The sequence below is a fragment of the Peromyscus maniculatus genome, chromosome 8 (assembly GCF_049852395.1).
Source record: "Peromyscus maniculatus bairdii isolate BWxNUB_F1_BW_parent chromosome 8, HU_Pman_BW_mat_3.1, whole genome shotgun sequence".
NCBI classification, from domain to species: domain Eukaryota; kingdom Metazoa; phylum Chordata; class Mammalia; order Rodentia; family Cricetidae; genus Peromyscus; species Peromyscus maniculatus.
Window position 1 is genome coordinate 31,518,321 of NC_134859.1, and position 14,475 is coordinate 31,532,795.

General features: G+C 42.6%; 1 protein-coding gene across 3 annotated transcripts in view; it reads right to left on the bottom strand.

The window, feature by feature from the left end:
• Sgcd (sarcoglycan delta) overlaps positions 1 to 14,475 on the bottom strand; it is a 933,235-nt gene that overhangs the window by 131,759 nt on the left and 787,001 nt on the right. For all 3 annotated transcript variants that reach the window (XM_042283896.2, XM_042283895.2, XM_006987139.4), the window contains one exon: positions 13,960 to 14,079. In XM_042283896.2, the coding sequence (XP_042139830.1) occupies positions 13,960 to 14,079 (120 nt within the window). The remainder of the gene's footprint in view (positions 1 to 13,959; positions 14,080 to 14,475) is intronic.

Sequence of the window (14,475 nt, forward strand, 5' to 3'; positions counted from 1 at the left end):
GAGTGTTTTCTAATGCCATTTCTGTTCAGGAGTAGGTGCTTCTGGCTTCATCTAACTTTACCCAGGGAAGTCTTTTAGGAGCAAACATGAATCTCCACTAAGCAGTGTCTCCTTCCTGATATTTCCATGTCTCTAATTCCCAGGGCCATTTGCACATGAGTCACTCTGATCCATCTCTCAGATCTCCTGTGCCCACCTAGGTTCTCAGTGCCAGGTAGAATCTGCCTTTTAAAGCTAAGACATCAGTCCTTTTCTTTGTTCCACCAGAAAACTCTGGTCACAGTGTATGAGGAGTGATACATTTTTCAGAGTCGAAGCAGGGGCTGGTTGGGAGGTGGGGAATGTCAGGTCAGAGTAGCTTGCTCAGGATCTCATGCAAGGACACCCTTACTAAATGTATGACTGAACCACTACAGCCTGAATGCTCCCTAATAACCAGTCAGCTAGACAGATAGGAAATCAAGAGGGAAAGTCATTTTCACTGGGAGCTGGGACACATTTAATAGCCAAAGAAGAAAAGCACATTATCTTCCTTCATAGCTCATAGGTGCCCTACATATTGATTTCATATTGGCTTTCCCCTTTGTTTAGTTAAATGTAATCTCTTCCCCAAGCTCATGATACAATACAAGTGTTTTAAATGTGCTATCAAGAGACGTAATGGGAAGAACAATGCCCTGCACCCAGCACTCACTGGGTATGTGCAAGCTCTCTGCAAATGGATATTTCTGCCCTTCCTCAGATGATCAGCCTGCTCCCTTGGAGATGAAATGTAAAAATGACAACCTGAGCTCTACAAGCCCTGTGGAGCAGGCTGCATCACTTTCTTTAGGGATATCTTTTAAAATTCAGCTACTGAGCACATATGTTAAGCATGTGTCTGGTTTCTTGATGATAGCATTTGTCCCACCCATCACTGGCTGATAATTCTTAGAGTGTTCTACCAAACACACATTGGTTCTTGCCATTTCCAAGTTTGAAGGTCTTTGATATCTACTCACTGTTTTTTTTTTGTGAGCCTATCATTTAATGACATAGCCATCTCTCTAGCCCTCCCATTATTCTTTTTAAAACATGAAGTCTAAACACTTTAACAGACAAAAATCATTCACTATGATAATGTAGTTTTCCAATAGACTCATACATATAAGCACATATAATGCTCAGCTATAATGTACATGTAGATCTAAAATATACAATACTTGTGCACACAACACACAACATACATATATTTTATATATTCAATAAATGCACTTACCATGAATACATAAAAATATATAATATAGACATGTGTATATGGTTGCTAGGCTCAAAATACATGTCACTTCAAAATACAGCACCATGATCTTTGAAAAGACAACAGAAGCAGGAACATAATTCTGACCTTTTCTCAGCCTTCTCCCTATAAATAAATCATAAAACCTAGGATGGCCACTCTCTGGCTTCTCATATGACAAGTGTTCTATCCTATACCCAGAGGAAAAGAATGAAGATACACAGAAGCCAAAAAGAATCTGAATAAGTACGCTTTATTGGGGTTGTGGAGGTGGTTCTGTCAGTGAAGTGTCTGTCATGTGAGCTTGAGTACCTGAGTGTGGATCCTTGCCACTCATGTAAAATACAATAAAGAAAGAAAGAAAGCAAGAAGAAAGGAAGGAAGGAAGGAAAGAAGGAAGGAAAAAAGACAGGCAGAAAGAAAGGAGGAAAGGAAGAAAGAAAGAAAGAAAGAGAGAGAGGGAGGGAGGGAGGGAGGGAAGGAGGGAGGGAGGGAGAAAGCTGGCAAGGTCGGGCATCTGCAACCCTAGTCTTGAGTAGGGAGGTGCCTAAGTCTGGTCCCCATATGCATGAACATACTTGTACACATGGACATCTGCACACATCCAGCATGCTCACGTGCATGCTCGCGCGCGCGCGCGCGCGCGCGCGCACACACACACACACACACACACACACACACACACACACACACACACACACACACAGTGCAGGACCACACACCGAGAGCTCACTAAGACCCCCTTCTTTTGTCTAGTCATTCTATATGGTTGTCTACTCATCATCAAATCTAAGCACAAAACTATACACAGTTCTCTATTAATGGTATTCATTTCTAAAAGCTCCCATATCATGTAACTGTATAATGAATATATTTGTTATTTTTCTATTCCTCTAATTTGTCTTTGTTGTGAGGGTAAAACTTCCAACTATGTTCTATTCCTTCCCCTATGTGAAAAGCAAAGGCTCTTTTTACTAAAAACAAAACACTGACTTCTACAGTGTAATGGGCAAATTGTGTGGTTTGTGAAATTACAGGTCAATAAAATTGTTACAGAAGTGAACATTCTAGAATCTGATTACTTGGTTCTGTATCTTACTTCTGGAACTAAACTTGCTGTCTAACCTCGGGGACTATGTCCATCTGCCAGGTTCCTCATATGTGAGAGTGTAAGCCTTCTTCTCTGAGCAGCTGTCAAAACAGAGGTGACACACAGGAAGAGACTCTTCAGCACCTGATAATGAGCAAGGATTTTATCCTGCTCACTATTATAATCATGACTCATGCTTTCCATGTAGGCACTATACTCCCTGGTGTCTACCCTCTGTGTGGGACGTCTAAACCTTTGCACAGAGGTCTAGATTTACCAGGATTTTGTATAATCTGTGTTGTAGGCCTTTAATGGCTACTCCAACCCTTGGGGGGACTCTCCAGTCTCAACAGCAACTCTTTTCCCTCCAGGAGAACCTTCCTTATTTGCAAAATGAAATTGGTCTCGTATTCTTATGTTTCCCAGGTGTCTTGTAGTTCACCATTGTAACAAGACACATAATTCTTGGATCCAAGGTTTGAAACATCTGTCCCTCAGGCTTGGTGGTATATTCCAGAAAGGCAGAGATCCAGGGTGTGTCTTTGGCCAGCACAGCAGTTGGCCATAGTAAGTCATTAATTAACATGTGCTGAATGAACTGAACCTTTTGTATGGAGAACTGCCTGCAGTGCAGATTAAATAATGACAAGAGGCTTCCTAGTCATTCACTTCTTGAGGCTTCAAACCCTGAAAGTGAATGTTACTGCAGCATCAATAAAGCCTGAGTCTAAATACATTTATTCTTTTTCTTTGACTTAAAGAATTGAACCAATACCAAGGATCCTCATTACCATTCCAGTCACAGCTGCACAGAGCACAGCCAAGAAGGAAAAGTCCCCAGGAGGCTTGAGTAACTCACATTTTGGGGAAAGTTACCCACTCCTGTTTGCTAGATACTGATAATGACAGTCTCTCCCCCTAAGAAGAATCCCATTTTCTCCTCTGTTAGAGCACTGTGCTCAGAGTCTGCAGATCCTGTTATTTAGGAGTTGTCACTCATTGAGTGCTTTCTAATCAGACAGACCCTCTTCCCACCCTTTACACTTGCCCTCAGTTTTCCTCTAGGAAGCTTCTGATTGGTGCTCCAGATGTGGCCTCCTGCCCAGCTCTAGAACTTATCACTCAACTTCCACCGCACAGACAGAAACCAAGTTCCACCTTATACCTATTTTTAAAGATTTAGTTTATATTTAATTATGTGTACGTGTGTGTGTGTAGATGGGTATGTTCAAATGAGTGCAGGTTCCCATGGAGGCCAGAAGAGAGTACTGGCTACCCTAGAGCTGGAGTTGCAGCAGTTGTGATCCACTTGATTTGGAACTAAACTTGGGTCCGCTGCAAGATCAGTGTGTGTGGTGATATTTTATTTGTGCTCTAATAAATAAAGCTTGCCTGCAAATGAGAGAAAAAGTCATCCATTATAATAAACACAAGAGTCATGCAATCTTAGTCATGCAAATCCTATCAAAGTCATTCAATCCTATCACTTAGGAGGCAAGGATCTGTCTGGATCTATGTGAGTTCAAGGCCATACTGCAAAGAAAGCCAGGCGTGGTGGCATACGCCTTAAATTCCAACACTAGTTAACCATGGGGGTCTGGAGGTCTATTCAGACAGACAGGAAGTGACAAAGCTGGGCAAGAAGACAAAGTGATGTAGCTGGATGAGAGAGTAAATCAGATGGCAGAACAGCAAGGCATAAAGGAGTGGGTAGACAGGAAGTAGCTCGTTTTTGGAAGCTGTGGAGTTGGTGAGGTGAGATTAGCTGTGGCTTTCCCTATTTCCCTGATCTTTCAGATTCTCACCCCTATATCTGGCTCTGTGTTTGTTTGTTTGTTTTATTTAATAAGACCGTTTAGAAATTCGTCTACAAGTGTGCACTCTGAACTATTGAACTGTATCTCTAGCCCACCATCTTAAACTTTAAGTCCTAAGAAAACATTTGTAGTGCTATTTACAGTTTGGCTGGGTATGTTCTTTGCACACCTATGCCCCTGTTACCTATTTGAGATCGTTTAAATAGAAACTTTGGCTTTTTTTTTTTTATGTTTTTTCGAGACAGGGTTTCTCTGTGTAGCTTTGTGCCTTTCCTGGAACTTGCTTTGTAGACCAGGCTGGCCTCGAACTCACAGAGATCCGTCTGCCTCTGCCTCCCAAATGCTGGGATTAAAGGCATGTGCCACCAATGCCCAGCAAAACTTTGGCTTTTTTTCCTTCTATTTCTGCTACTGAGCTTGGTTTGGTGACCATGTAAGTTACTTCTTTTACTGCCATGACCAAATACCTGACCAAAGCAACTTAAAGAGAGAAGGCTCTATTTTGGCTCACACTTAAGAGGGGATCCAGTTCACCATGGCAGGGAAGGTATGGTATGGCCTCAGGACAGCTTACAGTTGCTGGAGCAGGAAAGGGGGACCAGGAAGCAGAGAGAGAGAGTTGGAACCAGGGCTAGGAGATAGGCTTGAAGGCTTGTCCTCAGCGACCCACTTTCTTTTCTTTCTTTCTTTTTTTTTAAAGCTAGGTCCCACCTCCTAAGAGTTCTATAACCTCTCAAATCAAAGAAGTTGATAGAGAACCAGTGTTCAAAACATTCGTCTGTGGCAGCCATTTCGCATTGGTAGTGACCACTGTTAAAATGGTATGGGGTAGGAATTTGAAGAGGAAACAGTAACAAATGTCGTTAATATTTGAGACATAAACTAGACTCTGCACTGTGCTAAGTTCCCTGTATGCATTATGTAAATGCTCTTATCTCCACTTTATAAATGGGGATTCTGAAGCTTTCAGAGACTGAAGTTTATCTGAGGTTGTACTATTGAGACTAGAAATGGACTCCAGGTAGTTTGTTCTTAAACCTTGTGTACAGATAATCATCCTGCTCTTCCATATAGTGTCCTCAAGGGGAAAATCCCAGGAATTTTCCTCCACTCCCAGCCCTGAAGAAGTCTGGACATTTTCTCTTCTCTCTCTCCCCATTTCCACACTTGCTACCTTACCCACTATTGCTAGAGAACCTGGGGGTTATGAGTGGAGTCAAGAAAGAGGTGAGGATATGGCAGGAGAAGAGGCCAAGGTAAGCAGAGCAAGGAGAACACAGCTGAAAGGGATATTTTCCATACTCCTTTCTCCCAATCAAATATGCAAATAATTTTAAGTCCTTCCAATAGAGAAAAATCAAGTTATTTTCCTTCCATCTTCTGTGCTCTTAGAGCTCTCTGCTCACACTGTCATCTCACAAAGTTTCTAGTGTCACTATCGAAACGTAACATCGCTCTTGGCTTCTGGTGGAAAGGAAGACTGAACAAATGAGACACCGCTGACCTTTGGTGGTAGAAGCATGTTCCATAACAGTCAGTGCAGTTGATGGTGAAGGAGACACTATGCGTGAACTGTGTGGAATGCTTTCTGACCTGCTGGGCAGCCTGGCAGAAGTTTCTCTCCTCATTTGAATATACTCAAATGAATAACTGGCAAGGAGAGAGCGCAGAGACAGTAAAACTGCCAGACAGATGCTTGGAAGCACATTGACTGTGGCTTCATAGAGAATTCAAATCTTGTCACTTCAAAACAACAAGTCAGACACAAAAAAATCCAAACCCCAAATATCCCCTTCCCCCAGTAAGTGCCATAATTGGTTGTCTTCCAAACAGCCAGTAGTGAACCTCATCAAACTCTTTAATCAAACTAGAAGCCAGACAAATGTGTCCCTGCCCCCCCCACTCCATGTCCCCCTTACCCCCGCAGGCACCACAGAGGACACAGTAACTGAGCTCTGGGAAGGTCTGGGAAGGCACCAACGCTGCTGGGACAGCTGGGGACATTTACACGGAACCATGAATCCATCATGCACTTATTAAATCACATCTCTCTGTTGCCAAAGGAAAAATTATGAAGGGCTTGGCAAACTCCTTTTCTTCATGCATCTGGGATGAACTCAAGCTCGAGGGAGGAACAGCTAAGACCCTGCAACACAGGAGGCCTGTGCACTGGGACTTCCATATGCACGAAATGAGCAGGGCTATAGCCTAGACTCTAGACTAGCTCTTTAAAATACTTTCTTCTGAGAGTTATTCACCTAACAGCATTTGCAATGAAACCCCATTATTATTTCTCTATTGTCGAATTGTAGTTTTTCTCATTAACTATCTCTGGTTTATTAGGTCGGGGCTGTTCATCTGAAACTCTTCTGTGTCTGCCTTTCCTGCTGCATTATTTATGGGCGATGTGTTTTTATGATCCCATACATTATTCCTGCATTCCTGTAAATAATAAACCAACTTTCGAATGAGGTACCACTGAAGCACCAGAGAAGCAACAATTTTGTTTAAACAGCTCATTCCTCAGCAGCATATCTCTGCTAATGATAACAGGGAGCAGGAGGAAGGTTCTGGAGAGTTTCAGCCTCCTTTGGTTTGTTATCTGAATGTTACTCTTTGGTTGGTAGGCTCTCGTGTCCTAAAGATCAATACCTGAATCGCTTAGTTCATTGAAGCTTATGTTCCTGCAGCAAAATCCTTGGCTGCTCTAATGTTCCCTTATCATTTATGATTAAATGCCTTAAAAAGAAGAAATGGAGGCAAAGTAGGGTCAGAGAGATATGGAGTGTTAAAAGAGAGGCTGTCACAATGAGTGATGTGAAGAATGTGGTCACGATACATGGCTGGTAGTAAAGCAGAAGCTGCGTGTTTTATGCTGAAGATGGTGAGACCCTTCATTCTGCCATGGAAGAAGGCAGAGTGGAGGAAGAAAATCCAAAAACCACTGTACAGACCCCAGACTCCTAAAATGCAACAAGGGGACAGTTGAAGCCTTAGCAGTCAGTCAGGAAGGCTCCTTCAGAGTAATGTGCAGAAGGCTAGGGACTGCCTGGGAAGGCCAAATTTGAAGAGCATCTCTAGGGTACTGCTAGGGACCTGCTTCCAGGCCAGCTCCTCCTTGTCCATCTGCTCAAGCCACGTTGCCCTCCCTCTGACCCCTCTGCCCAGCTGGCATCTCTCTCGGGCTTTGTGCCAGGCATTTCCCTCTGGACAGTGGACTTCTCCAAGGCAGAGTTCAAACACTGAGCCTCAGGATGTATGAAGCTGGACATTATCCATCTCCGCTCTCCAAACTTCTGTTGATGATGCTGAAGCTGTGTGACTCAGAGGGCTCACAGCACCAGACACATTTGCAACTCTCCCCTTTCCTAACCCCCAGAACATTCGTTTAGTGATCAACCTTCAGCAATTCTGCACCAAGTCATTCTTTCCCATTGTCCTCCTTTCTTCAGCCATTGCAAACCCTCAGGGAAGTTACTACGATAATTGCTGTCTAACTTGGGAACATGATTTCCCTTCCTGTCATGTTAATGTCACATTAACTGTAGGGCATTCTGATGTTCAAGATCTTGTGATCCACTCATGGAGCCATTACTGAGTACTGACTGGGTGCAAGGTACTGTTCTAGACTCTGGTTAACAGAACATATAGGGGATATCGAGTTCACAAGCTAATGAGGAGGGACAGGGGGAAAACACTAGTGTACACCATGTCTATATAGAACTGGCCTAAAGAGGAATAAAACATCACAAAGGAACAGACAGGGAAGCAGGAACGTTTTCATGCAATAGCAAGACAGCAAAAACTGGAGGTCCTCAACATGGTATTGTCTCTGTTAACCTACTAATTCTGCCACTGGCCCAGAGCATCTACAGACAATACTTCAACTTTATTCTAATAACATCATTTTAAGCCAGGCAGTAGCTTAGTATTGTAAATATTTATAATATTTTTCTAAAGTGGGCAGGGAGGATTTCTCTGATAAGAGAAATGGCCATTTGAACCATTCTGTCCCTGTACAGTGATTACAACTTGCTTTAATTATACCCGCAATTAATGTAACAAATATTAGCTGCTTTCCTTACCTAGCACCATTCCTTCTCCCGATGATAAGACCCAATTTTCCTTGGAGAGCTATCCTGTCCATTTCACTTGCAGTCACTCTAACCCTAGCTAGAGCACTGCTGTCCTCTCCCAGCACATCTCATCACCCTAGTCTTGGGGACCAGTGGAGATGCTATGTTTTGGCCTCATCCCTTGAGCTGCTGAGTGTAGCTTGCAGCCAATTACCCTGGGGCTTTTCAATCAGGTGAGGCAGTAGTTTCCCTAGTCTGCCTGTCTGTCTGTCTGCCTGCCTGCCTGTCTCTGTCTCTGTGTGTGCATATGTGTGTGCTTGTGCATGTGCGTGTGCATGTGTGTGTGTGTGCCCACATTGGTAGGGTGTATGCACCCTTGTGGAGACTAGTGGAAGACACCAGGTATCCTTTTTACTACTGTCTATTTTATTATTTTGGGACAGGGCCTCTCCCTGAGCCAGCAGCTCACTGCTTTTCAGTTAGACCCTTAGCAAACCCCAATGATCCTATTATCACTGCCCCCATCAGCACTGGATTAAAACCATGATAGTCATACCCAGCTTTTCACATTGGTACTAGGGATCCAAATTGGGGACCTCAAGTACTCTTACTCACAAAACCATCTCCTTAGTATCTTGTCTAAAGTGCTCTCTCTCAGTCTGCATTGGGCTTATAGCACTGACAATGAGGTGAGTTCTGAGTGATGAACTTACATGTTATCATTCACTCTTGTAAGCTCTCTTCCTATGTCTTTCCCCACAAACTTATACATAAGAAAGACCTGCTCCAAATGTTTCTATTTAAAAACTTAAGATTTATAACCTTTCTCCTACTCAGATGGAGTCTAATGGTACCTTATCCTAGCGTCAGACTTTTGTGTTCTTAGATAATCACATGAGTGTCTCATCTTCTAGACTAGATTGAAAATGCTCCAGGAGAGTAGGGACAATGACATGTATCTTTGTCTCCATGGCACCAGCAGCAGAGAGTTGGGGATACACACACACACAAACACACTTATGATGCAGACACACTCAGTGAATGAATGAACCCTACCAATATCACTCCAATCCTTTCACTGTGACTATTCATTGTAAAGTTTCAATAGTTTCATAAAAAGCAAAATGTAAATGGCTAAGAGTACCATCTGAGCAGTCCTAAAAAAAATAAAAAAAACCCATAAACTTCAAGCCATATTTAAATTTCTATAATTTTTATGCTAATTCAAATGGCTTTAGATTTAATTAAAATGTTTTTTTTTCAATTGATAATAACGTAACTCAGATAATTATCACCAAGTGGCATCTAGAGGACACATTTACAAAATGAATCTAGAGTATAAATAGATCTAATTGACAATTAGAATAGTCCTTTATAATTATGCTTTGTTTATAAATGCTATAATGTCCAATTCATTGTTCAATGAAATTCCTCGGTAATGAAAACTAAAGGCTTATTCTCCCTGGTGTCGCCATGAAGATGTATTTTAAGTGCCCTGGCTTTCATGTTGTCTATTTTCTTGCTGCTTTAGATAGGCCATTATGGTCCAATGTTTAATAGATGTACTCTATAGTAACAGATAAACTACACTATGCCTTGGCTTACATATTTATTTTATATTTCTCTAGTAGTTGGATGGATCTCCCCACAAAGTTAAATTCTTTTGTGCCTATCATGAAGAGAGAATCTTGTACTCGAGAAAACCCAAGGTTGGGAGAAGCTGCCATGTTCCTGAGCAGAAAGGACCTAGCGTCTGAATGGAAAGCATGGCCTTGAAGACAAGCATGGAAACATCACCAGGAAGATCATGACTGCTGCCTTTGGAGAGGCAGGGAGTTCAGAAGGAGAGGCCTCAATTTCAATGTAATAAGTGAAGCTAAAGAGACATAGAGATCTCTACAAGAGCCAGAGGAGTCTACGCTTCTGGGAATGTGGAATAGGGAGAAAGAGGAAACTTGAGGCAAATAGAGACTGGGGTATGTGAGGAGCAGAAGAATCCTTGAGTGAATGTGTAAAAGAGTGCATGATATTTTGTGTATTGTTGACATGGGCACAGTCGTGTCAAAGAGCAATACCTCAGAGCCATGGGGAATTATCAAATCCTTCCTCAGGTCAGGTTCAGAATGGCAAAGCCCTCCTCTAGTCCAAGTACTAGTGTTTATGATTGGCCAGGAAGTACAAAAACTAGAAACTGCAGTTTCCTCCTCCCAGATTTTTACCACCTGAGAGTTCTTGTTTACAGAGGCAACCAGTGAAAGAAAAGCTCAACTGAATACTTGTCCGGATCAGATAGGCCCTGTGGAAATGTCTGCAAAAGACTGTCTTGACTGGTGATGGCTGTGCCAGGGCCCAGATCGCTATGGTTACTGCTATCTCCTCACAGGTGGCTATGCACTATATAAGAAACCTAGCAGAGAGTAAGCCGAGAGCAGTGTTCCTCTACAGTTTCTGCTTTAGTTCCCGCAGTTACTTCGATCAATGATGAACTGTGATCTGGAAGTGTAAGCCAAATAATCCTTTCCTCCCCAAGTGGCTTTTAGTAAATATGTTTAACCAAAACAACAGAAAGCAAACCAGAACACTTGCACACATAGGAAAGTGTGGCACTCCCTAACCTATGAAGGTATATTCTCTTCTGGCCTCATCGTGTTCTTAGTCTACTAGTCCCACCTTACCTGAGACATGAATACTCCTGTATGTTCATAGCCAATTTCCTTTGTGTACTCACAAGTAGAGTATGTTCAAGTTCAGGTCTTGATATGTCTCCTGAAGCCTAAGTAGGTTACTAGATGCCACCACCAACAAAATAAGTCCCTACATCCTCAGTGTTTACTTACAGGCTACATAGTCTACTCTCACTGCGTTCTGTGCTCCCAAGAGTGCTGAAAGCCAGGCATCATAGGGATGGAGGATACTTAGGAAGAAGAAGCCACATCCACAGTGAAAGTCACAGCTATGTAAGCACAGAAACAAGTGGTAAAGCACTTGTATAGAGTGTGTGAGGGCCCAGGGTCTAGCCTCAGCACCACAGAAAAGAAAGAGAAATGGCAAAAATTGGTTTTTACTCATTTTTCTTATAATATTCAACCTCCCTCTCTCTCTCTCTCCATACACACACACACACACACACACACACACACACACACACACACACACACACACACACACACAAAACACACACATAAAACACACACATATTCTCTCTCTCTCTCTCCCTCCTATAATGTAGTACAGGAAGACCTGTGACTTACTATTAATATGTAGCCCAGGCTAGTCTTAAACTTGCAATCATCCTGATTTGACCTCCCCGGATAAGAGCCGGGATTAGGACTATGCACCACCACTCTGGCTACCTCCATCTCTTGCTTTAGATGGGTGAAAACTAAAGCTTAGTGAGAAAAGTCACCTTGAACACATTTGTTACCAAGAGCTGTCCTAATTGTGTTGCTTACTTTTCATCGTCAACTTGTCACAGCCTAGAGTCACAGAGGACACAGAAGTTGAAATAATAAAACTATTTTGATAACACTCCAATGTCTGACATCTCCACTTTCAACCCTCACCCACATTCCAAGGTGATAACGGACCCTCAGCTATTATAAATCTTGGAGCTATGTAATTTTGGAACTTTGTTTTTATTTTTCACCAATGAAAAGGCATTGCTTGAAAGCCTGTTCTGTAGTAGCTCCCATTCTGAAGATGTGAACAGGGAACCCAGATAGAGAATGCAGCTGAATGGTTTTATAGGTAAGTCACCAACCAGACACTGCACTGCCCTCTCTCCTCCCCACCTGTGCATCCTGTGCCCTCCCCTCCACTTGGCCCCTTAAGGATGGTCACTTATGTCTTCTGACCACTGAGCTGATGACATGCTAAGACAAAGGGACAGGGGCCCAACTGGGTTAGAAAGACTGACTAAGGGTCTGAGGGAAGTGCTTATGATATACCCTCTAATAACTCTCCAATTTCTGATGGTGAGTATTGTTAGCCTTGTTGAGAAGAGAAGAAAAATGGTTCAATGATGTCAGTAACCAGCCCCAAGCCACACAGCTCAGTGTGCAACATCAGCAATTAAAAGCTAGATCTGCACTGGGTGGTGGTGGTGCACGCCTTTAATCCTAGCACTTGGGAGGCAGAGCCAGGTGGATCTCTGTGAGTTTGAGGCCATCATGGTCTGCAGAGCAAGATTCAGGACAGGCACCAAAACTACACAGAGAAACCCTGTGTAGAACCCCTCCACACCCCAAAAACTAGGTCTGCTTCAATAGTATGATTTGAACCACTACACTGGGCACTTTCATTGGGCAGTCTTGGAAGACACAGGTATGCTCAAATTCATTGATCCAGCAGGAAGATCATAGAAATTTCTGTTATGCTTCACATTTTTTTTTTAAAAAAAAATGGGGAATGAGGGATTACTGGGCCATTAAATGCAATCCCTGCTCTTTCAGAGGATCTAAGTTCAGTTCCCAACACCCACATGGCAAACTATAGTCATGTATAACTCTGGTTCTGGGGCATCAGAGGCCCTCTTCTGACTTCCAAGGACACCAGGCACACACATAGTTCATACACATACATGTAGGTAAAATACTCACATACACAAGATATAAATACATGTAAATAAATCATTACACAAAATTTTACAAATAATTTCATTCCTTTCCTTCAGCTCTTGCTTTCTGTCTTTCCTTCCCCAACCCTCCCCTGTCTTTCTTATTCTTTGAATCGGAGCCTCATTCTGCAGCTCGGAGCTCACTATGTAGCCCAGGTTGGCTTCAAGCTTGCAGCAGTCCTGCTTTTGCCCTGGGAGTCCTAGGATCAAAGATGTGAGCCATCACTCTTGGCTTATGAGTACTGACTTCAAACCTATCCACCAGAGCATCTAACTCAGTAATCTGTGGTTGCATCTATAAACCTAAACTTAAAAAAAACCTTCTTGGATTATACTTCATTTGCAGACTGAGAATTCACTTCTCAACCTGCTGGTTTGTAAGAAAACATGTCCTACATGAACACTTCCTTATACGAGCACACATTGAAACCGAAAGGTAATGGTTGAAACAGTAACCAAAATGAATTCAGTGTGAGAAAAGCTCACTGGGGAATCAGAGTCCATGCAGGTCAAACTACCTCCCTTTAAAAGAACCTAGGAAAGTGGCCTCATTTATACATCTCCACCCATTTGCTTGTGTTTGAGTTCCTATAACAATATACTAGAGATTATATGGCTTAAAACAACATACTTATTTTTTTATCTTCACAGTTTTGGAAGATCCAGTGTCATTCTGGCTGGTTTCTGAGAAGAGCTCTCTTCAAGATTCAGGCTGCCAAATTCTCCTTGTGTTTTTAAAAGTGAGGGAAGGGAAAGAACAAGGGCCACCGATGAAGAAGGATGAGGGAGGAAGAGAAGAAGGGAGGAAGAGGAGTAGAGGAGGGGGAGGGGCATACAAACTACCAAACCACCAGCTTCTTCATTTCCTTCCAAGGGACCTCACATTACTGATAAAAGGTCCAATCAGGTTCAGGGACAGATTTCCTGATAAAGGTGTCATCTCCAAGCATTGTCATACCAGAGGGTTAAGATTTTAATATATGCATTGGGGAAAGGCACAAGCATTCAGTGGACGGCACTCTGTCATTGTCCCTTCAAAATATACATGGTAGCATCCAGCCAATCATGTGTTTAAATTTTCTCACCTAAGACTCGCAATCTCTCGGCTCCCACGACCACTTCACTGTCATCCGCAGAAAAGAGCAATTTTCCAGAAACCGTTTTTACTTCAAACTTTTTGCCGTATGCTTCCACAGCTTTCGGACCTAAGAGGGAGAGAGAAAGAAAGAGAAGAGGAATACATTAGGCTCGTTGAATTTGACTACAAAAGCCTTTCATCGGGCACATGTGCTCCCCAGGATTGTGTCTGATTTCAATGTTAAGTGGATTGGTTTTCTGAAGTTGGCCATGGAAATCAGTGTCTTGACTGCATCTCATCTTGTCAATTGCTTTTAATCACATGGTCCTGGGATGTGGTTCTAGAGGTCATCCTATTCTCATATTAATGCTTGAATGAGATTTTTCTCTGCTAGTCCCAAATTAGTGTCAAACACTTGAGGGCTTCTGATCAAAAGTGTCGGGACCCATAATATCATCATCTCTTGGGGGAACTAACCATCTTCAGTTAGTTGTAAATAGCAGACAGGGTTCTCATAAGTTGA